We start from the raw sequence: 24795 nt of genomic DNA on the forward strand, positions 1-24795 counted from the left end.
GAGTAAATGTAAAAAAATACCAAAGAACCTGTTTATGAAGAAAATGAAGTAAAAATCAAAATAGTTGAGAAACGCTACTTTTAAGTTAACTTACAAATCTTGCAAACTATTCAATGTGATGATTAAAAACACAACTATCATTAACGATTGAAACACAACTATCATCAACAATAACTGTTTTAAGCATTCCAAGGATAGCTATTGGCAACTAACACATAGCAATGTATCTTTAAAGTCTTTATTCCTTTATCTTATGTTAAGAGTTTTAAACGGTTGACTTTATAGCTTGCATTGTTATAAACTTTAAATGGTAAACGTGGGAAACAGTCTTCGTCGTGTCACGTTTACCAAATAAGACAATTAAAAAAGGCAGTTGTTTACTTGACTACTGCAATCCTAAACATTTATCATTTACCAGTCACAGATTGCGCAATTAATTGCACTTGATACCAAATCTTATATGTTTTCATCACAAAAAATGAACTATATGTAAGTATCATTAATTCTGAAAATCCATATAAATCAAACTTCAATTTCGGTGTCCATTTTAATTAAAGACAAAACACTCTGTGATTTAGACTATTTTATCACGTTGGATGTGTTTGTTTAGTAAAACTAAAACTATCTGTTCTAGCCTTCGTGTTGGCTGTGAAAAGATATGTTAGCTTTGTTAAACTTTGACAGTTATGGTCCGGAGCATCCTACATTTAAGCTTGAAGTGATAAACAATAAAATTTGAACTGTTTTGATAACCGAAAACGGGACAGTGCACTGCCGTGGTTGATGGTCGTCATCGATAAATGCACATTCATTACTGTTTGTCTTGAAAATTAATTTAAATAGGAAAACCCCGCTACAAATCGTTGACAACACGAACACATTGTCTTCGTCTGTTATAGTTCATGCAGTAGGTAATCTGTGCAAAATTTTGCATTGGAATGAATAACGAATCACGTTGCATTGCATCAGAAAGCCCCAAGGTCTTTGCACGTTTTGAAACGTGCAGCTATATTTTATTGAAGTTGAAATTGAATTGTGACCAATGTCAAGCGATCTATCAAAAACATTTTTAAGTATTTGCGTTGCTGACTACAAACGTAAACCTGTTGCTGTTTCGAACACATGTTTGATACTTTAAAAGTTGTTGGCATGCCAAATGTGCAACATATCCTCAATAGGATCCGTCAAGTTCACTGTTCAGAACGAACTTTGCATGCTTACCAAACGTGCTCCAGCTGGTTTGGTAATGTGGACCATTATGTGACAGGCATTCCCACATAACATTCCGCGTGCTACAGCAATAGCATTGACATTATTGCATTCCAACACTTTACCTAATTACCAAAGAACCTGTTCATGAAGAAAATGAAGTAAAAATCAAAATAGTTGAGAAACGCTACTTTTATGTTAACTTACAAATCTTGCAAACTATTCAATGTGATGATTGAAAACACAACTATCATTAACGATTGAAACACAACTATCATTAACAATAACTGTTTCAAGCATTCCAAGGATAGCTATTGGCAACTAACACATAGCAACGTATCCTTAAAGTCTTTATTCCTTTATCTTATGTTAAGAGTTTTAAACGGTTGACTTTGTAGCTTGCATTATTATAAACTTTAAATGGTAAACGTGGGAAACAGCCTTCGTCGTGTCACGTTTACCAAAGAAGACAACTGAAAAAAGGCAGTTGTTTACTTGACCACTGCAATTCTAGACGTTTATCGTTTGCCAATTGCACTTATGACCAAATATTTCAATCGCACTAATTTGAATGATATGTTTTCATCACAAAAAATAAACCATACGTAAGTATTAGTAATTCTGAAAATCCATATAAATCAAACCTAAACTTCGGTGTCCATTTTGATTAAAGACAAAACACTCTGTGATTTAGACTATTTTATCACGTTGGATGTGTTTGTTTAGTAAAACTAAAACTATCTGTTCTAACCTTCGTGTTGGCAGTGAAAAGATATTTTAGCTTTGTTAAACTTCGAAACTTATGGTCCAGAGCAGGGGCGGGCAACTTCTCCAGTCGGCGGGCCTGATATGGGAAAATGAAGTGCTTGGCGGGCCGGATTCCTGAATCGATTCGCGTATTTATCCAGTGATTTAAAACGGAATTTTGACCTTCTAAACCAAATACAATCAAGAACGTCACAATTACAATACAGTCCAAACAATCTAACTGATATAACATAAAATTATTTACCACAACAAATTTAATGCATACACCACCGACTTAGATACTGCTGAAACACTAATTAGTAGGGCAAGTTTTTGCAACTTTTTTTAACAGCTTCCGGCAGCTTCCTAAATACTGAGAATTTATGTAGTATGGTGCTATGAACTGTTTGTAGGAATTTTATGTTGCAACTTTTTTCTATTTTTCATGCAACTTTTATCAAGTGTTGCGCAAAATGTTAAGGAGTGATTTAAAAAACATGCTAAAAAACTACTTCCAGTATGGTTCTATTCTCTTTGATTTGCATAAAAGTGTAATTTCGGCGGTCGTCCGTGAAATGGGAAAGTACCAAATTTGACAGCTCTGCAGGAGCTGAGAGCGAAATGTTGTCATGTAGGTTTCAAACCTAAAGAACATGTATGCAAATGTGTACATGATCGATTGAATAGCGAAGAAAGAAACGGAACAAGCACACACCCTGCAAATCTTAAACTGTTGGGTAATACAACGGAACCTTTCGAGTATCTCATACCCTAACAATATTAAAAAACTTGTGCATTAATGCAACTTTATACTGCAACTTTTGTTAAAATTAAGTGCAACTTTTTCACGATTTAAGTGCAACAAAAACTTGCCCTACTAATTAGGCAACACGTGTGGAAACAAAGGAAACCGTGAAAGCAGGCCCCACACAAGGTTGGCAGTTATGTCGTAACAATGGACGGAAGGTGCAATGGTAACAACTGCGGGAAAGTTTTTTTTGCTATTGGGGAGCGTTACTGTCCGTTACAACTATAATTTGACGTAGTAAGCAAGTAGTGTGGGTTGCGGCAGACTGTGGCCGCAGGCCACATAATCATGTAAGACCGGATTCTGTCTGCGGGCCGCTCAAAATCCCGTCGGGGTCGGATCCGGCCCGCGGGCCGTATGTTGCCCGCCCCTGGTCCAGAGCATCCTTCATTTAAGCTTGAAGTGATAAACAATAAAAAAATTAAATGTGTTGATAACCGAAAACGGGACAGTGCACACTGTAGATCGTAAAGGTGTAAACGACCACCCATACAGGTGGTTCAAAATTTCCACCAAAAGGTGGGAAGTTTACTAATATCCCAAGGGTAGAAACAAACCGATCTTTCCAAGCGGGTGTTTTTATACATTTTCACCCAATTTTAGACTGGATTTTCCTAGGTGGAATTGCAAAAATTCCTCCCGTAAGTAATAAAAACGGCCTCGTAATTAAGGTGTCGTGGTTGATGGTCATCATCGATAAATGCAAATTCATTATTGTTTGTCTTGAAAATTAATTTAAATAGGAAAAAAATAGGACCCGCTACAAATCGTTGACAACACCAACACAGGGTCTTCGTCTGTTATAGTTCATGCAGTAGGTAATTCGTGCAAAATTTTGCATTGAAATAAATTATGAATCACGTTGCATTGCATCAGAAAGCCCCAAGGTCTTTGCACGTTTTGAAACGTGCAGCTATTTTTTAATTGAAGTTGAAATTGAATTGTAACCAACGTCAAGCGATCTATCAAAAACATTTTTAAGTATTTGCGTTGCTGACTACAAATGTAAACCTGTTACTGTTTCGAACACATGTTTGATACTTTAAAAGTTGTTGGCATGCCAAATGTGCAACATATCCTCAATAGGATCCGTTAAGTTCACTGTTCAGAACGAACTTTGCATGCTTACCAAACGTGCTCCAGCTGGTTTTGGTAATGTAGAGTCTACATTGTAGACCATTATGTAACAGGCATTCCTACGTAACATTCCGCGTGCTACAGCAATAGCATTGACGTTTTTGCATTCCAACACTTTACCAAATTGGGTGTGTTTTGTAAACCAATACATGTCTGAGACTAGTTGGCTTATCTGGCTCTACCATAAGGTTGGCAGACACGTTTATATTTGTTGTTGGGCAGCTCCAACGACAAACATAATTGGCCCTACTTGAATCATTTTTCATGAATATAAACCCCGATTGAACAAAGAATAGGAATTCACGCAACTGTGTCTGTTTAAGCTGTTTTATGTAGCGTTATGACCATTTCCTCAGGAACAATCGTGCATGACCACAATTTGCTTACGTTTTTTTTTTTGATTACTGCTTTGATCATTGCTTTTATTTACATCTCAGTGCAGCCCCCTATCTCTTTCTGTTATATTGTACTAAGTTACTTCATTTACATTTGCTTCGATCTTCGTTGTAAAAATTCGCGCTTTCAGAACCTACTTCGTACTATTTGTTTAAAGTAACAGTTCTTTGCGTTATACAAGATCATGGAATGAATTTATTTTTCACTTACAATTTCCTAAGGTCACTCGGCTCGGATCAAGGCGTAACAGCGCTTGCGTCAAGGGTAAAAAGCTCGTGTCAAGTCTAAAAACTGCTCGGGTCAAGGCCTAAAACAACTTGTCTGGCTATTTGCATCCTTAAGTCGCAACAAGAACCTGTTGATGTTTCTTCTGCATGCTTGATCTATGTAAATCGTATTGCCTTATCAAGTGTACAAGATAGCCTCGATTAATCCCGTCATTTCATCTTTCAAAATACTGTGCATGGTTTACCAGACTTGCTTGTATGTTAATCTAACTTTCCGGAAAACTAACATCAGCCTTACTTCAAAATCATGCACTAACGTCCGTTTGCTAAAGTATTGCAGCATTGAATGTTCAGTATTTTGATGTTACAGATATTTTCTTTTAATTACCTAAACTCAAAACTATTTTAACGGGTTTACACTTGTAACCGAATTCAACGCTACAATTAGACCCAAACACAATGGCAGACTTCATCTTTTTCTGACGAACAAATCAGCATTCTTTTCACGAATATACAGGTGGACTTCACCATCACGCTTAATTTAGACGTAGTTTTTAGTAAAAACTTTTTACCCAATGTAATGCAACGTTTATTGGGTAAATTCCCATACTAAAGAAACTAAACTGGACATGCAAATTCATCACCTAAAAATGTTCTTGGAGTAGTCATTAGATATCCCATTGTTCCTCTGGTGGCTGATGTGCTGATTACTTACGTTATCAACATAGCTCAAAGCCGAACGCCTGTCATCATCAATCTTGTTGTACTCAAACGCTACGTTGACGACTTGTTTTTAGCATTGCACAACCAATGCGACTTTTCATGAACAGTGACCAGCATTAACTTTACTGACAACAGGAACGCAATCATTCCATTTTTGCTTTTGTAGGTGAAACGATATGCAAAACAGACATTGACTGTTCTACACTTTTTTCTCAAGCGAACATACACGGGGCTTTACCGCAAGTGGTCTAGCTTTATAGTAACTAATGCATCACAAACGTAACCTCGTTTTAGCGTCAGTAAAACACGGCTATAAAGCGACAATGGACTTTCAATTTAAAATAAACCATTCATCGTTGTAAACTCCACAAGGGATAACCACCCCACTTCTTTGACAGGAAAATCTATGAACACCATACCTCACGACAGCCCCACATTTGGCTAAATTCACATAAGCGGCGCAATGAGCACCAACAGCCATTTTAAACAATATACCTTCAACAAATACTGACGGTTATGGTAAGGAATTATAATAAAAATGCAATAAAACTAATTTTAACGCTTGCTTCTTAACCATGGCCCTTTTAGCTATATACCTTAACAACAAACACTCCAACTTAACACCATCCGGAGCCTTCCAGTCAATGTTAAGGTGACTCTCATTTTTAGAGGCAATTTCCCAAGTTCGGAAGGAACTAGGCACATTTATCAACCGTATTTCGGCTGGACACGGAAAACTCTGTCTCAGGTTTGTTCACAACACGAGAAAAAATTGAGTTATAGTTCTAATATAAGAACATCAAGCAACTATGTCACGAGTGTGGTATACCGCCTAACTTGTCCCTGTGAGGCGTCAAACATAGCCAAACCCGACGCAATCTATGCACATGAGAAATCAAACACTCAAGAAGTGCAAAGTCAAAGTATATTCAAGCGCACCCGACCCACCTATAAAAAATTTTAAACCCTATAGGGCATGTTCCGATTACAAATACAAGTTGACGCTTTTAGGATCATTGTTCATCAAGCAATACAAACAAAGATTGGGAACTCGCGCAACTGTATCTGTTACTATGTGACAGGCATTCCCACATAACATTCCGCGTGCTACAGCAATAGCATTGACATTTTTGCATTCCAACACTTTACCTAATTACCAAAGAACCTGTTCATGAAGAAAATGAAGTAAAAATCAAAATAGTTGAGAAACGCTACTTTTATGTTAACTTACAAATCTTGCAAACTATTCAATGTGATGATTGAAAACACAACTATCATTAACGATTGAAACACAACTATCATTAACAATAACTGTTTCAAGCATTCCAAGGATAGCTATTGGCAACTAACACATAGCAACGTATCCTTAAAGTCTTTATTCATTTATCTTATGTTAAGAGTTTTAAACGGTTGACTTTGTAGCTTGCATTATTATAAACTTTAAATGGTAAACGTGGGAAACAGTCTTCGTCGTGTCACGTTTACCAAAGAAGACAACTGAAAAAAGGCAGTTGTTTACTTGACCACTGCAATTCTAGACGTTTATCGTTTGCCAGTCACGGATTGCGCAATCAATTGCACTTATGACCAAATATTTCAATCGCACTAATTTGAATGATATGTTTTCATCACAAAAAATAAACCATACGTAAGTATTAGTAATTCTGAAAATCCGTATAAATCAAACCTAAACTTCGGTGTCCATTTTGATTAAAGACAAAACACTCTGTGATTTAGACTATTTTATCACGTTGGATGTGTTTGTTTAGTAAAACTAAAACTATCTGTTCTAACCTTCGTGTTGGCAGTGAAAAGATATTTTAGCTTTGTTAAACTTCGAAACTTATGGTCCAGAGCATCCTTCATTTAAGCTTGAAGTGATAAACAATAAAAAAATCAAATGTGTTGATAACCGAAAACGGGACAGTGCACACTGTAGATCGTAAAGGTGTAAACGACCACCCATACAGGTGGTTCAAAATTTCCACCAAAAGGTGGGAAGTTTACTAATATCCCAAGGGTAGAAACAAACCGATCTTTCCAAGCGGGTGTTTTTATACATTTTCACCCAATTTTAGACTGGATTTTCCTAGGTGGAATTGCAAAAATTCCTCCCGTAAGTAATAAAAACGGCCTCGTAATTAAGGTGTCGTGGTTGATGGTCATCATCGATAAATGCAAATTCATTATTGTTTGTCTTGAAAATTAATTTAAATAGGAAAAAAATAGGACCCGCTACAAATCGTTGACAACACCAACACAGGGTCTTCGTCTGTTATAGTTCATGCAGTAGGTAATTCGTGCAAAATTTTGCATTGAAATAAATTACGAATCACGTTGCATTGCATCAGAAAGCCCCAAGGTCTTTGCACGTTTTGAAACGTGCAGCTATTTTTTAATTGAAGTTGAAATTGAATTGTAACCAACGTCAAGCGATCTATCAAAAACATTTTTAAGTATTTGCGTTGCTGACTACAAATGTAAACCTGTTACTGTTTCGAACACATGTTTGATACTTTAAAAGTTGTTGGCATGCCAAATGTGCAACATAGCCTCAATAGGATCCGTTAAGTTCACTGTTCAGAACGAACTTTGCATGCTTACCAAACGTGCTCCAGCTGGTTTTGGTAATGTAGAGTCTACATTGTAGACCATTATGTAACAGGCATTCCTACGTAACATTCCGCGTGCTACAGCAATAGCATTGACGTTTTTGCATTCCAACACTTTACCAAATTGGGTGTGTTTTGTAAACCAATACATGTCTGAGACTAGTTGGCTTATCTGGCTCTACCATAAGGTTGGCAGACACGTTTATATTTGTTGTTGGGCAGCTCCAACGACAAACATAATTGGCCCTACTTGAATCATTTTTCATGAATATAAACCCCGATTGAACAAAGAATAGGAATTCACGCAACTGTGTCTGTTTAAGCTGTTTTATGTAGCGTTATGACCATTTCCTCAGGAACAATCGTGCATGACCACAATTTGCTTACGTTTTTTTTTTTTGATTACCGCTTTGATCATTGCTTTTATTTACATCTCAGTGCAGCCCCCTATCTCTTTCTGTTATATTGTACTAAGTTACTTCATTTACATTTGCTTCGATCTTCGTTGTAAAAATTCGCGCTTTCAGAACCTACTTCGTACTATTTGTTTAAAGTAACAGTTCTTTGCGTTATACAAGATCATGGAATGAATTTATTTTTCACTTACAATTTCCTAAGGTCACTCGGCTCGGATCAAGGCGTAACAGCGCTTGCGTCAAGGGTAAAAAGCTCGTGTCAAGTCTAAAAACTGCTCGGGTCAAGGCCTAAAACAACTTGTCTGGCTATTTGCATCCTTAAGTCGCAACAAGAACCTGTTGATGTTTCTTCTGCATGCTTGATCTATGTAAATCGTATTGCCTTATCAAGTGTACAAGATAGCCTCGATTAATCCCGTCATTTCATCTTTCAAAATACTGTGCATGGTTTACCAGACTTGCTTGTATGTTAATCTAACTTTCCGGAAAACTAACATCAGCCTTACTTCAAAATCATGCACTAACGTCCGTTTGCTAAAGTATTGCAGCATTGAATGTTCAGTATTTTGATGTTACAGATATTTTCTTTTAATTACCTAAACTCAAAACTATTTTAACGGGTTTACACTTGTAACCGAATTCAACGCTACAATTAGACCCAAACACAATGGCAGACTTCATCTTTTTCTGACGAACAAATCAGCATTCTTTTCACGAATATACAGGTGGACTTCACCATCACGCTTAATTTAGACGTAGTTTTTAGTAAAAACTTTTTACCCAATGTAATGCAACGTTTATTGGGTAAATTCCCATACTAAAGAAACTAAACTGGACATGCAAATTCATCACCTAAAAATGTTCTTGGAGTAGTCATTAGATATCCCATTGTTCCTCTGGTGGCTGATGTGCTGATTACTTACGTTATCAACATAGCTCAAAGCCGAACGCCTGTCATCATCAATCTTGTTGTACTCAAACGCTACGTTGACGACTTGTTTTTAGCATTGCACAACCAATGCGACTTTTCATGAACAGTGACCAGCATTAACTTTACTGACAACAGGAACGCAATCATTCCATTTTTGCTTTTGTAGGTGAAACGATATGCAAAACAGACATTGACTGTTCTACACTTTTTTCTCAAGCGAACATACACGGGGCTTTACCGCAAGTGGTCTAGCTTTATAGTAACTAATGCATCACAAACGTAACCTCGTTTTAGCGTTAGTAAAACACGGCTATAAAGCGACAATGGACTTTCAATTTAAAATAAACCATTCATCGTTGTAAACTCCACAAGGGATAACCACCCCACTTCTTTGACAGGAAAATCTATGAACACCATACCTCACGACAGCCCCACATTTGGCTAAATTCACATAAGCGGCGCAATGAGCACCAACAGCCATTTTAAACAATATACCTTCAACAAATACTGACGGTTATGGTAAGGAATTATAATAAAAATGCAATAAAACTAATTTTAACACTTGCTTCTTAACCATGGCCCTTTTAGCTATATACCTTAACAACAAACACTCCAACGTAACACCATCCGGAGCCTTCCAGTCAATGTTAAGGTGACTCTCATTTTTAGAGGCAATTTCCCAAGTTCGGAAGGAACTAGGCACATTTATCAACCGTATTTCGGCTGGACACGGAAAACTCTGTCTCAGGTTTGTTCACAACACGAGAAAAAATTGAGTTATAGTTCTAATATAAGAACATCAAGCAACTATGTCACGAGTGTGGTATACCGCCTAACTTGTCCCTGTGAGGCGTCAAACATAGCCAAACCCGACGCAATCTATGCACATGAGAAATCAAACACTCAAGAAGTGCAAAGTCAAAGTATATTCAAGCGCACCCGACCCACCTATAAAAAATTTTAAACCCTATAGGGCATGTTCCGATTACAAATACAAGTTGACGCTTTTAGGATCATTGTTCATCAAGCAATACAAACAAAGATTGGGAACTCGCGCAACTGTATCTGTTACTATGTGACAGGCATTCCCACATAACATTCCGCGTGCTACAGCAATAGCATTGACATTTTTGCATTCCAACACTTTACCTAATTACCAAAGAACCTGTTCATGAAGAAAATGAAGTAAAAATCAAAATAGTTGAGAAACGCTACTTTTATGTTAACTTACAAATCTTGCAAACTATTCAATGTGATGATTGAAAACACAACTATCATTAACGATTGAAACACAACTATCATTAACAATAACTGTTTCAAGCATTCCAAGGATAGCTATTGGCAACTAACACATAGCAACGTATCCTTAAAGTCTTTATTCATTTATCTTATGTTAAGAGTTTTAAACGGTTGACTTTGTAGCTTGCATTATTATAAACTTTAAATGGTAAACGTGGGAAACAGTCTTCGTCGTGTCACGTTTACCAAAGAAGACAACTGAAAAAAGGCAGTTGTTTACTTGACCACTGCAATTCTAGACGTTTATCGTTTGCCAGTCACGGATTGCGCAATCAATTGCACTTATGACCAAATATTTCAATCGCACTAATTTGAATGATATGTTTTCATCACAAAAAATAAACCATACGTAAGTATTAGTAATTCTGAAAATCCGTATAAATCAAACCTAAACTTCGGTGTCCATTTTGATTAAAGACAAAACGCTCTGTGATTTAGACTATTTTATCACGTTGGATGTGTTTGTTTAGTAAAACTAAAACTATCTGTTCTAACCTTCGTGTTGGCAGTGAAAAGATATTTTAGCTTTGTTAAACTTCGAAACTTATGGTCCAGAGCATCCTTCATTTAAGCTTGAAGTGATAAACAATAAAAAAATTAAATGTGTTGATAACCGAAAACGGGACAGTGCACACTGTAGATCGTAAAGGTGTAAACGACTACCCATACAGGTGGTTCAAAATTTCCACCAAAAGGTGGGAAGTTTACTAATATCCCAAGGGTAGAAACAAACCGATCTTTCCAAGCGGGTGTTTTTATACATTTTCACCCAATTTTAGACTGGATTTTCCTAGGTGGAATTGCAAAAATTCCTCCCGTAAGTAATAAAAACGGCCTCGTAATTAAGGTGTCGTGGTTGATGGTCATCATCGATAAATGCAAATTCATTATTGTTTGTCTTGAAAATTTATTTAAATAGGAAAAAAATAGGACCCGCTACAAATCGTTGACAACACCAACACAGGGTCTTCGTCTGTTATAGTTCATGCAGTAGGTAATTCGTGCAAAATTTTGCATTGAAATAAATTACGAATCACGTTGCATTGCATCAGAAAGCCCCAAGGTCTTTGCACGTTTTGAAACGTGCAGCTATTTTTTAATTGAAGTTGAAATTGAATTGTAACCAACGTCAAGCGATCTATCAAAAACATTTTTAAGTATTTGCGTTGCTGACTACAAATGTAAACCTGTTACTGTTTCGAACACATGTTTGATACTTTAAAAGTTGTTGGCATGCCAAATGTGCAACATAGCCTCAATAGGATCCGTTAAGTTCACTGTTCAGAACGAACTTTGCATGCTTACCAAACGTGCTCCAGCTGGTTTTGGTAATGTAGAGTCTACATTGTAGACCATTATGTAACAGGCATTCCTACGTAACATTCCGCGTGCTACAGCAATAGCATTGACGTTTTTGCATTCCAACACTTTACCAAATTGGGTGTGTTTTGTAAACCAATACATGTCTGAGACTAGTTGGCTTATCTGGCTCTACCATAAGGTTGGCAGACACGTTTATATTTGTTGTTGGGCAGCTCCAACGACAAACATAATTGGCCCTACTTGAATCATTTTTCATGAATATAAACCCCGATTGAACAAAGAATAGGAATTCACGCAACTGTGTCTGTTTAAGCTGTTTTATGTAGCGTTATGACCATTTCCTCAGGAACAATCGTGCATGACCACAATTTGCTTACGTTTTTTTTTTTGATTACCGCTTTGATCATTGCTTTTATTTACATCTCAGTGCAGCCCCCTATCTCTTTCTGTTATATTGTACTAAGTTACTTCATTTACATTTGCTTCGATCTTCGTTGTAAAAATTCGCGCTTTCAGAACCTACTTCGTACTATTTGTTTAAAGTAACAGTTCTTTGCGTTATACAAGATCATGGAATGAATTTATTTTTCACTTACAATTTCCTAAGGTCACTCGGCTCGGATCAAGGCGTAACAGCGCTTGCGTCAAGGGTAAAAAGCTCGTGTCAAGTCTAAAAACTGCTCGGGTCAAGGCCTAAAACAACTTGTCTGGCTATTTGCATCCTTAAGTCGCAACAAGAACCTGTTGATGTTTCTTCTGCATGCTTGATCTATGTAAATCGTATTGCCTTATCAAGTGTACAAGACAGCCTCGATTAATCCCGTCATTTCATCTTTCAAAATACTGTGCATGGTTTACCAGACTTGCTTGTATGTTAATCCAACTTTCCTGAACACTAACATCAGCCTTATTTCAAAATCATGCACTAACGTCCGTTTGCTAAAGTATTGCAGCATTGAATGTTCAGTATTTTGATGTTACAGATATTTTCTTTTAATTACCTAAACTCAAAACTATTTTAACGGGTTTACACTTGTAACCGAATTCAACGCTACAATTAGACCCAAACACAATGGCAGACTTCATCTTTTTCTGACGAACAAATCAGCATTCTTTTCACGAATATACAGGTGGACTTCACCATCACGCTTAATTTAGACGTAGTTTTTAGTAAAAACTTTTTACCCAATGTAATGCAACGTTTATTGGGTAAATTCCCATACTAAAGAAACTAAACTGGACATGCAAATTCATCACCTAAAAATGTTCTTGGAGTAGTCATTAGATATCCCATTGTTCCTCTGGTGGCTGATGTGCTGATTACTTACGTTATCAACATAGCTCAAAGCCGAACGCCTGTCATCATCAATCTTGTTGTACTCAAACGCTACGTTGACGACTTGTTTTTAGCATTGCACAACCAATGCGACTTTTCATGAACAGTGACCAGCATTAACTTTACTGACAACAGGAACGCAATCATTCCATTTTTGCTTTTGTAGGTGAAACGATATGCAAAACAGACATTGACTGTTCTACACTTTTTTCTCAAGCGAACATACACGGGGCTTTACCGCAAGTGGTCTAGCTTTATAGTAACTAATGCATCACAAACGTAACCTCGTTTTAGCGTTAGTAAAACACGGCTATAAAGCGACAATGGACTTTCAATTTAAAATAAACCATTCATCGTTGTAAACTCCACAAGGGATAACCACCCCACTTCTTTGACAGGAAAATCTATGAACACCATACCTCACGACAGCCCCACATTTGGCTAAATTCACATAAGCGGCGCAATGAGCACCAACAGCCATTTTAAACAATATACCTTCAACAAATACTGACGGTTATGGTAAGGAATTATAATAAAAATGCAATAAAACTAATTTTAACACTTGCTTCTTAACCATGGCCCTTTTAGCTATATACCTTAACAACAAACACTCCAACTTAACACCATCCGGAGCCTTCCAGTCAATGTTAAGGTGACTCTCATTTTTAGAGGCAATTTCCCAAGTTCGGAAGGAACTAGGCACATTTATCAACCGTATTTCGGCTGGACACGGAAAACTCTGTCTCAGGTTTGTTCACAACACGAGAAAAAATTGAGTTATAGTTCTAATATAAGAACATCAAGCAACTATGTCACGAGTGTGGTATACCGCCTAACTTGTCCCTGTGAGGCGTCAAACATAGCCAAACCCGACGCAATCTATGCACATGAGAAATCAAACACTCAAGAAGTGCAAAGTCAAAGTATATTCAAGCGCACCCGACCCACCTATAAAAAATTTTAAACCCTATAGGGCATGTTCCGATTACAAATACAAGTTGACGCTTTTAGGATCATTGTTCATCAAGCAATACAAACAAAGATTGGGAACTCGCGCAACTGTATCTGTTACTATGTGACAGGCATTCCCACATAACATTCCGCGTGCTACAGCAATAGCATTGACATTTTTGCATTCCAACACTTTACCTAATTACCAAAGAACCTGTTCATGAAGAAAATGAAGTAAAAATCAAAATAGTTGAGAAACGCTACTTTTATGTTAACTTACAAATCTTGCAAACTATTCAATGTGATGATTGAAAACACAACTATCATTAACGATTGAAACACAACTATCATTAACAATAACTGTTTCAAGCATTCCAAGGATAGCTATTGGCAACTAACACATAGCAACGTATCCTTAAAGTCTTTATTCATTTATCTTATGTTAAGAGTTTTAAACGGTTGACTTTGTAGCTTGCATTATTATAAACTTTAAATGGTAAACGTGGGAAACAGTCTTCGTCGTGTCACGTTTACCAAAGAAGACAACTGAAAAAAGGCAGTTGTTTACTTGACCACTGCAATTCTAGACGTTTATCGTTTGCCAGTCACGGATTGCGCAATCAATTGCACTTATGACCAAATATTTCAATCGCACTAATTTGAATGATATGTTTTCATCACAAAAAATAAACCATACGTAAGTATTAGTAATTCTGAAAATCCGTATAAATCAAACCTAAACTTCGGTGTCCATTTTGATTAAAGACAAAACACTCTGTGATTTAGACTATTTTATCACGTTGGATGTGTTTGTTTAGTAAAACTAAAACTATCTGTTCTAACCTTCGTGTTGGCAGTGAAAAGATATTTTAGCTTTGTTAAACTTCGAAACTTATGGTCCAGAGCATCCTTCATTTAAGCTTGAAGTGATAAACAATAAAAAAATTAAATGTGTTGATAACCGAAAACGGGACAGTGCACACTGTAGATCGTAAAGGTGTAAACGACCACCCATACAGGTGGTTCAAAATTTCCACCAAAAGGTGGGAAGTTTACTAATATCCCAAGGGTAGAAACAAACCGATCTTTCCAAGCGGGTGTTTTTATACATTTTCACCCAATTTTAGACTGGATTTTCCTAGGTGGAATTGCAAAAATTCCTCCCGTAAGTAATAAAAACGGCCTCGTAATTAAGGTGTCGTGGTTGATGGTCATCATCGATAAATGCAAATTCATTATTGTTTGTCTTGAAAATTTATTTAAATAGGAAAAAAATAGGACCCGCTACAAATCGTTGACAACACCAACACAGGGTCTTCGTCTGTTATAGTTCATGCAGTAGGTAATTCGTGCAAAATTTTGCATTGAAATAAATTACGAATCACGTTGCATTGCATCAGAAAGCCCCAAGGTCTTTGCACGTTTTGAAACGTGCAGCTATTTTTTAATTGAAGTTGAAATTGAATTGTGACCAACGTCAGGCGATCTATCAAAAACATTTTTAAGTATTTGCGTTGCTGACTACAAATGTAAACCTGTTACTGTTTCGAACACATGTTTGATACTTTAAAAGTTGTTGGCATGCCAAATGTGCAACATAGCCTCAATAGGATCCGTTAAGTTCACTGTTCAGAACGAACTTTGCATGCTTACCAAACGTGCTCCAGCTGGTTTTGGTAATGTAGAGTATACATTGTAGACCATTATGTAACAGGCATTCCTACGTAACATTCCGCGTGCTACAGCAATAGCATTGACGTTTTTGCATTCCAACACTTTACCAAATTGGGTGTGTTTTGTAAACCAATACATGTCTGAGACTAGTTGGCTTATCTGGCTCTGCCATAAGGTTGGCAGACACGTTTATATTTGTTGTTGGGCAGCTCCAACGACAAACATAATTGGCCCTACTTGAATCATTTTTCATGAATATAAACCCCGATTGAACAAAGAATAGGAATTCACGCAACTGTGTCTGTTTAAGCTGTTTTATGTAACGTTATGACCATTTCCTGAGGAACAATCGTGCATGACCACAATTTCCTTACGTTTTTTTTTGATTACCGCTTTGATCATTGCTTTTATTTACATCTCAGTGCAGCCCCCTATCTCTTTCTGTTATATTGTACTAAGTTACTTCATTTATATTTGCTTCGATCTTCGTTGTAAAAATTCGCGCTTTCAGAACCTACTTTGTACTATTTGTTTAAAGTAACAGTTCTTTGCGTTATACAAGATCATGGAATGAATTTATTTTTCACTTACAATTTCCTAAGGTCACTCGGCTCGGATCAAGGCCTAACAGCGCTTGCGTCAAGGGTAAAAAGCTCGTGTCAAGTCTAAAAACTGCTCGGGTCAAGGCCTAAAACAACTTGTCTGGCTATTTGCATCCTTAAGTCGCAACAAGAACCTGTTGATGTTTCTTCTGCATGCTTGATCTATGTAAATCGTATTGCCTTATCAAGTGTACAAGACAGCCTCGATTAATCCCGTCATTTCATCTTTCAAAATACTGTGCATGGTTTACCAGACTTGCTTGTATGTTAATCTAACTTTCCGGAAAACTAACATCAGCCTTACTTCAAAATCATGCACTAACGTCCGTTTGCTAAAGTATTGCAGCATTGAATGTTCAGTATTTTGATGTTACAGATATTTTCTTTTAATTACCTAAACTCAAAACTATTTTAACGGGTTTACACTTGTAACCGAATTCAACGCTACAATTAGACCCAAACACAATGGCAGACTTCATCTTTTTCTGACGAACAAATCAGCATTCTTTTCACGAATATACAGGTGGACTTCACCATCACGCTTAATTTAGACGTAGTTTTTAGTAAAAACTTTTTACCCAATGTAATGCAACGTTTATTGGGTAAATTCCCATCTTAAAGAAACTAAACTGGACATGCAAATTCATCACCTAAAAATGTTCTTGGAGTAGTCATTAGATATCCCATTGTTCCTCTGGTGGCTGATGTGCTGATTACTTACGTTATCAACATAGCTCAAAGCCGAACGCCTGTCATCATCAATCTTGTTGTACTCAAACGCTACGTTGACGACTTGTTTTTAGCATTGTACAACCAATGCGACTTTTCATGAACAGTGACCAGCATTAACTTTACTGAAAACAGGAACGCAATCATTCCATTTTTGCTTTTATAGGTGAAACGATATGCAAAACAGACATTGACTGTTCTACACTTTTTTCTCAAGCGAACATACACGGGGCTTTACCGCAAGTGGTCTAGCTTTATAGTAACTAATGCATCACAAACGTAACCTCGTTTTAGCGTCAGTAAAACACGGCTATAAAGCGACAATGGACTTTGATGTTTCTTCTGCATGCTTGATCTATGTAAATCGTATTGCCTTATCAAGTGTACAAGACAGCCTCGATTAATCCCATCAAGTTCATCTTTCAAAATACTGTGCATGGTTTAACAGACTTGCTTGTATGTTAATCTAACTTTCCGGAAAACTAACATAAGCTTTACTTCAAAATCATGCACTAACGTCCGTTTGCTGAAGTATTGCAGCATTGAATGTTCAGTATTATGATGTTACAGACCTTTTTTTTTAATTACCTAAACTCAAAACTATTTTAACGGGTTTACACTTGTAACCGAATTCAACGCTACAATTAGACCTAAACACAATGGCAGACTTCATCTTCTCCTGATGAACAAATCAGCATTCTTTATAAGAATATACCCGTGGAATGCACCATCACGTTTAATTTAGACGTAGTTTTTACCCAATTTAATATAACATTCATTAAGTAAATTCCCATACTAAAGAAAAAAACTGGACATGCAAATTCATAACCTAAAAATGTTCTTGGAGTAGTCATTAGATGCCCCATTGTACCTCTGGTGGCTGATGTGCTGGTCAGTTAACAAAACGTTTTCAGGCCCCCAATAAAGAGTTGTGCCATTTCCACTTCATTTTCATTTCGTTTTTGTACATGCAAGTGAAAAACATGATTATTAGTTTTATTGTAATTATTTCAAGATGTTCAAATAATGATCAATGATGATACGTCCTATTCAACTTTGCTAAACGTGATTGCATTAAAACTAACAATAATAAAGATTAGAGAAGAAAAATTACAAAAGAAAAGGAGCTACACTACAATGGAAAAAAAATGGTTTACAATCTTACTGTGGATGTTTCGGGTGAGCCTTTCTCGTGTTCTTTTCCAGGGGCATGGGCCACTGTTAAGAAACGTTGGTCTTGGCGGTTTAATGCGAAAAGATTAGACATTGTGTAAAAATTAAGTTTCTAGATAACTGCAATTTATAAATATTAATCATCAGGACACTGGCGGCCGTTGGTGAAATAAGAACCTGTTTTGAGGCAGCCAGTACCAAAAACGTTGTGCACTTCTGATCAAACTCTTGTAAATATTTCTTGTTTAACATCAAACATATCGACCTCACGAAAGATAAAAAAGAAGACAAGTAACACGATCCAGATCAATATAATGAAAGCAGCAGCTTCGTAAATCTGCACATACACGTGTTACACATTTGTAAATTAACGAAGTAGTCTTTGCCAAACATGCGTTATCATCGGTCGACTTGTATTCGCTCAGAGAGAACACGTACAGCTAGATAACAGGCTAGAACAAGACACAGTGATTCATCGAAATAAACGGCTTGGGGAGTATAAGTATCAAAGTATCCCTAAGCGCTGGTTTAAACTGGCGTTTGAAATCAATTGAGATCTTTTAGGGTAGGTTTTGTTTTCAACTGGTGGTCAAAATTTTGCAGTCTGTAAGTCTATTTATATCGTCCGAAACGTTTATAGTGATAGTGATTTTAATAAATAGTGGTCTTTATGTACAATTTACCATATAAGAATCTGATCATTTAAGGTTTTTATAAAATATCTACAACAATATTGTTTCATTTTATTGCAAAGTGGCAATAAACAACCAAGGTCAACTGGTTTAATTAACTGCACTACTCGTTTTGTTCGGATTTGCTTCTCTGAGCAATCAATTTAGAGGAGGGTACCATCTACATTTAAAGAAAACAACAAGTGCTATAAATACTATGTTCTCTCTGTTAGACAAAATATGTTTTGACATGTTTCACTTTTTACCCTGTTTTTACTTTTTGTAGTTCAAGGCACACTACACTGCCCATTATGTTCACGAAAATTAGTCTACTTCTTGTAATTTCCCAAGTTTCTGGTAAGATTTCAAACGTTGTTTAATGATGTTATATAATGAAACAAATGGTGTTAAATCGCTTGTTTGTTTTCAGGAAGTTTTGGATGTGAAGGTATGAAATAAGTTTCTTGTACATTTTTATCAAAGTTTGCTGATGACCTGATTATCGAATTTTAATTTCTTTCAAAATTATGCTTTACAGTTGTTAAAGACTGGTCTCAAGTGTCACTTGAAGCAAATCGACGTAAGTAATACACTTTTCTTTTTACATTAAAAATGATATTTTTAGGGCAACTTATTGACCAATTATTGCAGAAATATGTGTTGATTAAATTAAAAACACAAAAAAGACAAAAAAAAACTACACAAAAAAGGTAAATGCAAGACTGGGGTGACGTCAAAGATAACACGCAGAACTTCTATATGTCCAAACCCTCTAAAAATTATGTTTTTCATGAGATGTGAAAACAGTTCTGATTAAAAACTTTGCATATTTTTTGGCATTTTTAATAAAAAATTATCGGCAGATTGCTTGTGTTTGTTGGGACTGAAAAGTGGTTACATATCGAACGATGCTATCTCCTCATCTACATATTATGGACCATCAGTCAACGACTTTCATCATAATAGATATGGTAGACTAGATACGCCAAACAGACCTGGACTACACTACGGATCGTGGGTGGCCAACAAACGTTAGTTGACAATATTAGATTTCAAAAAAATCACGAAAAGCTAAAAGCTTTTGTTAATAAATGAAATAAAAAATAAATAAAAATATTGCAGAATGCAGCGATATAAAACACATCTTAACCTGGAACCTTCACGATTAAAACTATGCTAATTAGAAGCCTAAATATCGTTCATTTTTTTATTAGGAATAGCTGGGGAATGGATCCAGGTAAGCTTGGTTAAACCTACAAAAATTACTGGGGTTATCACACAAGGAAGGAATCAGGCTGACCAATGGGTAACGAGGTATACAATCCAATATATGCGGCCCTATGAAGATGAATGGCAAACTGTTGAAGATGCTCTTAGTCAAACAGATGTAAGTCGTCATGTTAGAGCGCTTGTTTTAGTTGGTGATATTTGTCTAACTTACCGTGTGTGGCGCAGTAAATAAACTTTACTTACGTCAGCGAAACTTTAACTGTAAGATAAGAACGTATGTTACATATATCTAAACATGTTTGTTTTCTGAAAACACGTTACCGCAACAAGACCTAATCATAAAGCATAAACACCACAAGAACACTAATCCATATTAAGTCAGGTAAGATCACGAAAGTGGTTCGTCACACACAAATACCCTATGCTATAAGGTTAGGTTATTATGGATGTTACGTGTTCTATATAATAGTTATACTATTATACAACAGGCAATGATTTACACATATAAATGTGTTTTGCGATGTAACTTTCCAGGGAGCATGGCTTTGTCATCTTGCAACGTCATTACTTTGATACTTCGAATTTTATTTAAGCACGATCTATTTCAACCATATTTTCTGTCACAATTGACAAATAAATAGACAGATGAAGCAACCAAAAGCACCTGGGCTATTGGTTTAATCCCTGTAACCAGATAATTACATTAGTTATGTTTCCGAAATATAGTTAAGGTAATTTCTGGCAATGCATGAATGTGATTATGGAAACGCAAATATAATTTTATAGCATTTGTGTGCGTAAAGAAGAGCGTAAAACACCCTGTCATCGCCAGGATAGAGGTATACAATTGAGTACTGAATATCGTTTTTTTGGTATTGTCCAATTACTAGTTTCAACTTTATTTCAACAAATGTTTAACAAAATGTGTTTGTGATGTAAACTATCCATCTTTTGCAGACTTTCTACGGAAATAGCGATTCGGATACCAAAGTGACTAACATGTTTCACAAACCGATAGTTGCAGTGAAACTTCGTCTTGTGGCTCAACAGTGGAACAACTATATTTCGCTTCGTCACGAATACCTGACATGCTAGTTACCTAATGAAGACCTTTAATTGAAAAATATCCAACTAATTATTTGTAACTTGCTATTGTTATCAAACAATAAATAATTCCAAAATTAACACAACGATTTCAAATAAACCACTAAATAAGTATGATTTTCATTGCGGTATTCAGATTTGGGCACGAATTTCATGGGCAAACAAAATAATAACAAACAAAGAAATAAACAAAAAACAACAACGGAGATTTATTTGCAACAGAGAAAATACAATAGAACACTCATTGCATAATTTACCGACATTAAAACAAGTACAGCAAGACTTCCACGGAACATTAAAATTGCCCGAACCGTAATGGTATGGAGCAGTGCTATAGTGATCTGAATGCTGGACATACAAATGCTCTTAAAGGTTACGTCAATTGGGTAGGTTTCCTGAGTAGCTATTTCGTAGAACAAGACCATAACAGCTCGGGAAGCAAATCCGATGAAAATCTTGCACACGCAAAAAAAATAACTTGATTTCAACCATCCGACTATAAGTCCAACTGAAAAGATAAATGAACATGCGCAACCAACAACGGCAAGGACTTTGTAGTTTTTGCATTTGTCAACTATTTGACCCGTCACAAATCCAGCAAATGCCCCACTTACTGAATTAAGGGCAAGCAAATATGCTGAAGTCGTATCTTTAGAAAAGATAAATTTATCGCCTGACTTTGTGAAGTTGTAAATACAAGCGTTGCCATTAGAAAGGATTTGTTTAAAAAAAATATTTTGTTGTGCCCAACATTTGTTGAAATCCAATGGTTTCCCGCGTTTGTTGATGTTTCAGCTTGAGCGTACGTCGGCGGTTTTGGAGGGAAGTAGGTAAGAAACAATGCAAGTAAAAGGAAAAACAAAGCACCCAAAGTTAGTAATGCACCAAACATAACAACAAGCGTAAACTGATCGTCTGTCATACCAGAAAACGTATTGTTGTGACAAGTGTTGCTGGTGTTGTGACAAACGTTTTGAAACGATTTGTCTAAAATCGTTACGGGCAAAATGCACCCTATAGAAACATTCCGAAGTAAACAGCAGTTATCATTGCACCTATAACAGTTCCTATTTCGTTTTCTGGAAACCAGAGCACTGCAAACATTGGAGAGATGGACATAAGCAACTGTGAAGCGATACCGTTCATGGTTTGGCCAATCACCATCACTGGAAAGAAAGAACTGTTAAGCATAGCCACAGTAAAACACAAAAATGCTAACGCCACCACTGCCGATGCGTTGGCAAGAAATCGAAATCCGACTTGTTTTGTGAGAGTAAAGAACATCAACGGCATTGAAACGACAAAGGGTGATACATTGTGGCGTGGAAAAAAAAGTTAAGAACCGCTGGTTTAAATTAATCCAACGATCGCAAGATTTTATGGAAGAATTATTACCAAACGTCACTTCCTTAGAGCTACAAAAATCGTGTTAACATTTAAATCTCATAACCTCGGAATAATCTTTCTGTTACAAAGTAAATTGTCGTGAGAAAGCACTAGAAAAGCTATTTTGTAAAAGTGGTAAATCAAGAACACAATTATCTGTTTGGTTACATTTAGCGTATTATTAGGACAAAAGTATGTCCTAATTTGCGGTATTTTTAGCTTTCTTGTGTTTCGCCACTGCCGTGTAAAACCGCAGTTTATTTGCAGTAATGGTGATTGGCCAAACTTTTAACGGCATCGCGTCACAGTTGCTTATGACCATCACTCCATTTTTGCTGTGCTTTGGTTTCCTGAAAACAAAGTAGGTACAGCTACGAGTGTCATAATGTTCGCCACGCACTTTGGGCTGTTTTTTTAGATGTGTTTTACCTGTAACGATTTCGATGAACGCTTTCCATCAAGTTTTTAACAAAGATTACAAGTAGAGTAACCAAACATTTGTTATCTCAATTCAATTACTGCTCTTTGTTGTTTGTTTGTAATCTATTTTTCCCTCCAAAATGATCCGATGTTGTTATTTTGCAAACGTGGTAATTTGGGCGTGGTTATTGGCAACAAATATTGTAGCCAACGTAGTAACGCTTGAAAACTATACATGTACTGTTACCGCGTAATTCTTCGGATTTAATCTTTTTGTTTGTGTTTCAATGCTGTGGAGTTTCAATTACTTCCTGTTGGACTGCCATTTGTTTTAGCGTTGACATGCAGTAAATTATGTGTCACCATATCCTGTAGTGTTGTGTTTTTAGCTTTATATTGGCAGCTGTGTTCCATTTTGCTCAATCTCTAAATAGATTGGCCAAAAATATAACATCACTTATACTCTTGTTCTTTGTGTCATTGTCTGTGTCATTTGTCCCATCTACTAAAAACATGCACATGTCTGTTTCTTTGATATGGCTTATGTGTCATATGTGTCAGGCAGTAAACTCGACTAAGAATACGATGTTGTTGTGACAACTGTTGCTGGTGGTGTGACAAACATTTCGAAACAAATCGTCTAAAATTAGAGAAACATTTAATGTGTTTGTTTTAAATAATTTCGATGTTTTTTACTGTAGTATATGTGCCAATGAAAAATCGAAAGGAAATTTGATAAATGTAGTGTGTTTGTCATCCATAACATATGATTCACATAGAAATTTTATAAACCATTTTATTCTTATGTTGTCTCAGTTCTTCGTAAAAGTTTCACGGCCGCTACCATTCGCCAAAGCTCAATTCAAAAACATATCGTCCAAATTGTAAATATACTACACAAGTCATCATAGAAAATATTCTTAAGTCGTCACATAAGTTTTTCGGTCGTTTTCGTTTCGTTTGATTTCTGCATCGTTTATCAAAAAATATTGATGCGCCTTCTTCGATATACACTGTTATTTGTTGGCAGTGTTGTGTTGGTGGTTAATATAAAAACAGGAAAAAATGCATTCTGCAAGACATTTAAGAGCTGTCAAAATACTATTTCAGACTGTCTTATTGTTATGAAATAGTTTCCATACAATTGCTTACAAATGTCCAGTCTTTCGATTCCGCCAAACATATTCCATTTACCACTTCGCATCGTTTGATAAACCAGTGCAGGCTTGTTTGTTGATTTTGTATTGGAGAGTAGTTCAATATTTTATAAATGTTTGGAAATTAAATTTATCAAAAAATTTAATAATGTAAAGCTTGTTTACATAGTTTAAAAAACATTATTTTGAACAGTGTACTAATAAATATCTCTTATCGGTGTACTCGTTTAATATTTGCACTAATATAGAACGGGAATTGTTATTAACAAATATGCACTAATGAAGTACGTATACGTGCTTCTTTGTCAGAAACTCAGCAAATCATGTCGCGCTACTTCAACACGATTTAAATGTCAAAACACATGAATTTTCGGAACTACAGGATATGGGTGATGTTCATGTCATGCATGGTATTTCATAGTAACGTTGCGATAAATTAATTCTAAAAATTCTGATTTCAACGTCCGCAAGCAGAGTTCGTTTCATGAACGAATTATGAGCTAAACGTCTTTTTCTTCCAGTGACAAAGTTTGG

The 24795-nt window shown here is 36.2% G+C and overlaps 1 protein-coding gene across 1 annotated transcript; it reads left to right on the forward strand.

Moving 5' to 3' along the window:
- The first annotated feature begins 20294 nt into the window (after positions 1 to 20294).
- On the forward strand, positions 20295 to 21289 carry LOC145225004 (retinoschisin-like). The gene is made up of 2 exons (XM_080091647.1): positions 20295 to 20351; positions 21152 to 21289. Exons 1-2 carry the CDS (start codon positions 20295 to 20297, stop codon positions 21287 to 21289), a joined length of 195 nt encoding a protein of 64 aa, XP_079947773.1.
- Positions 21290 to 24795: the final 3506 nt, after the last annotated feature.

The sequence above is a fragment of the Phallusia mammillata genome, chromosome 4 (genome assembly GCF_965637545.1).
Source record: "Phallusia mammillata chromosome 4, kaPhaMamm4.hap1.1, whole genome shotgun sequence".
Classification (NCBI taxonomy): domain Eukaryota; kingdom Metazoa; phylum Chordata; class Ascidiacea; order Phlebobranchia; family Ascidiidae; genus Phallusia; species Phallusia mammillata.

Coding starts and splice junctions, on each gene's coding strand:
- LOC145225004 (XM_080091647.1), top strand. CDS start 20,295: ATGCGGCCCTATGAAGATGAATGGCAAACTGTTGAAGATGCTCTTAGT. Junction 20,352..21,151: donor ATGCTCTTAGTCAAACAGAT/GTAAGTCGTCAT, acceptor CATCTTTTGCAG/ACTTTCTACGGAAATAGCGA.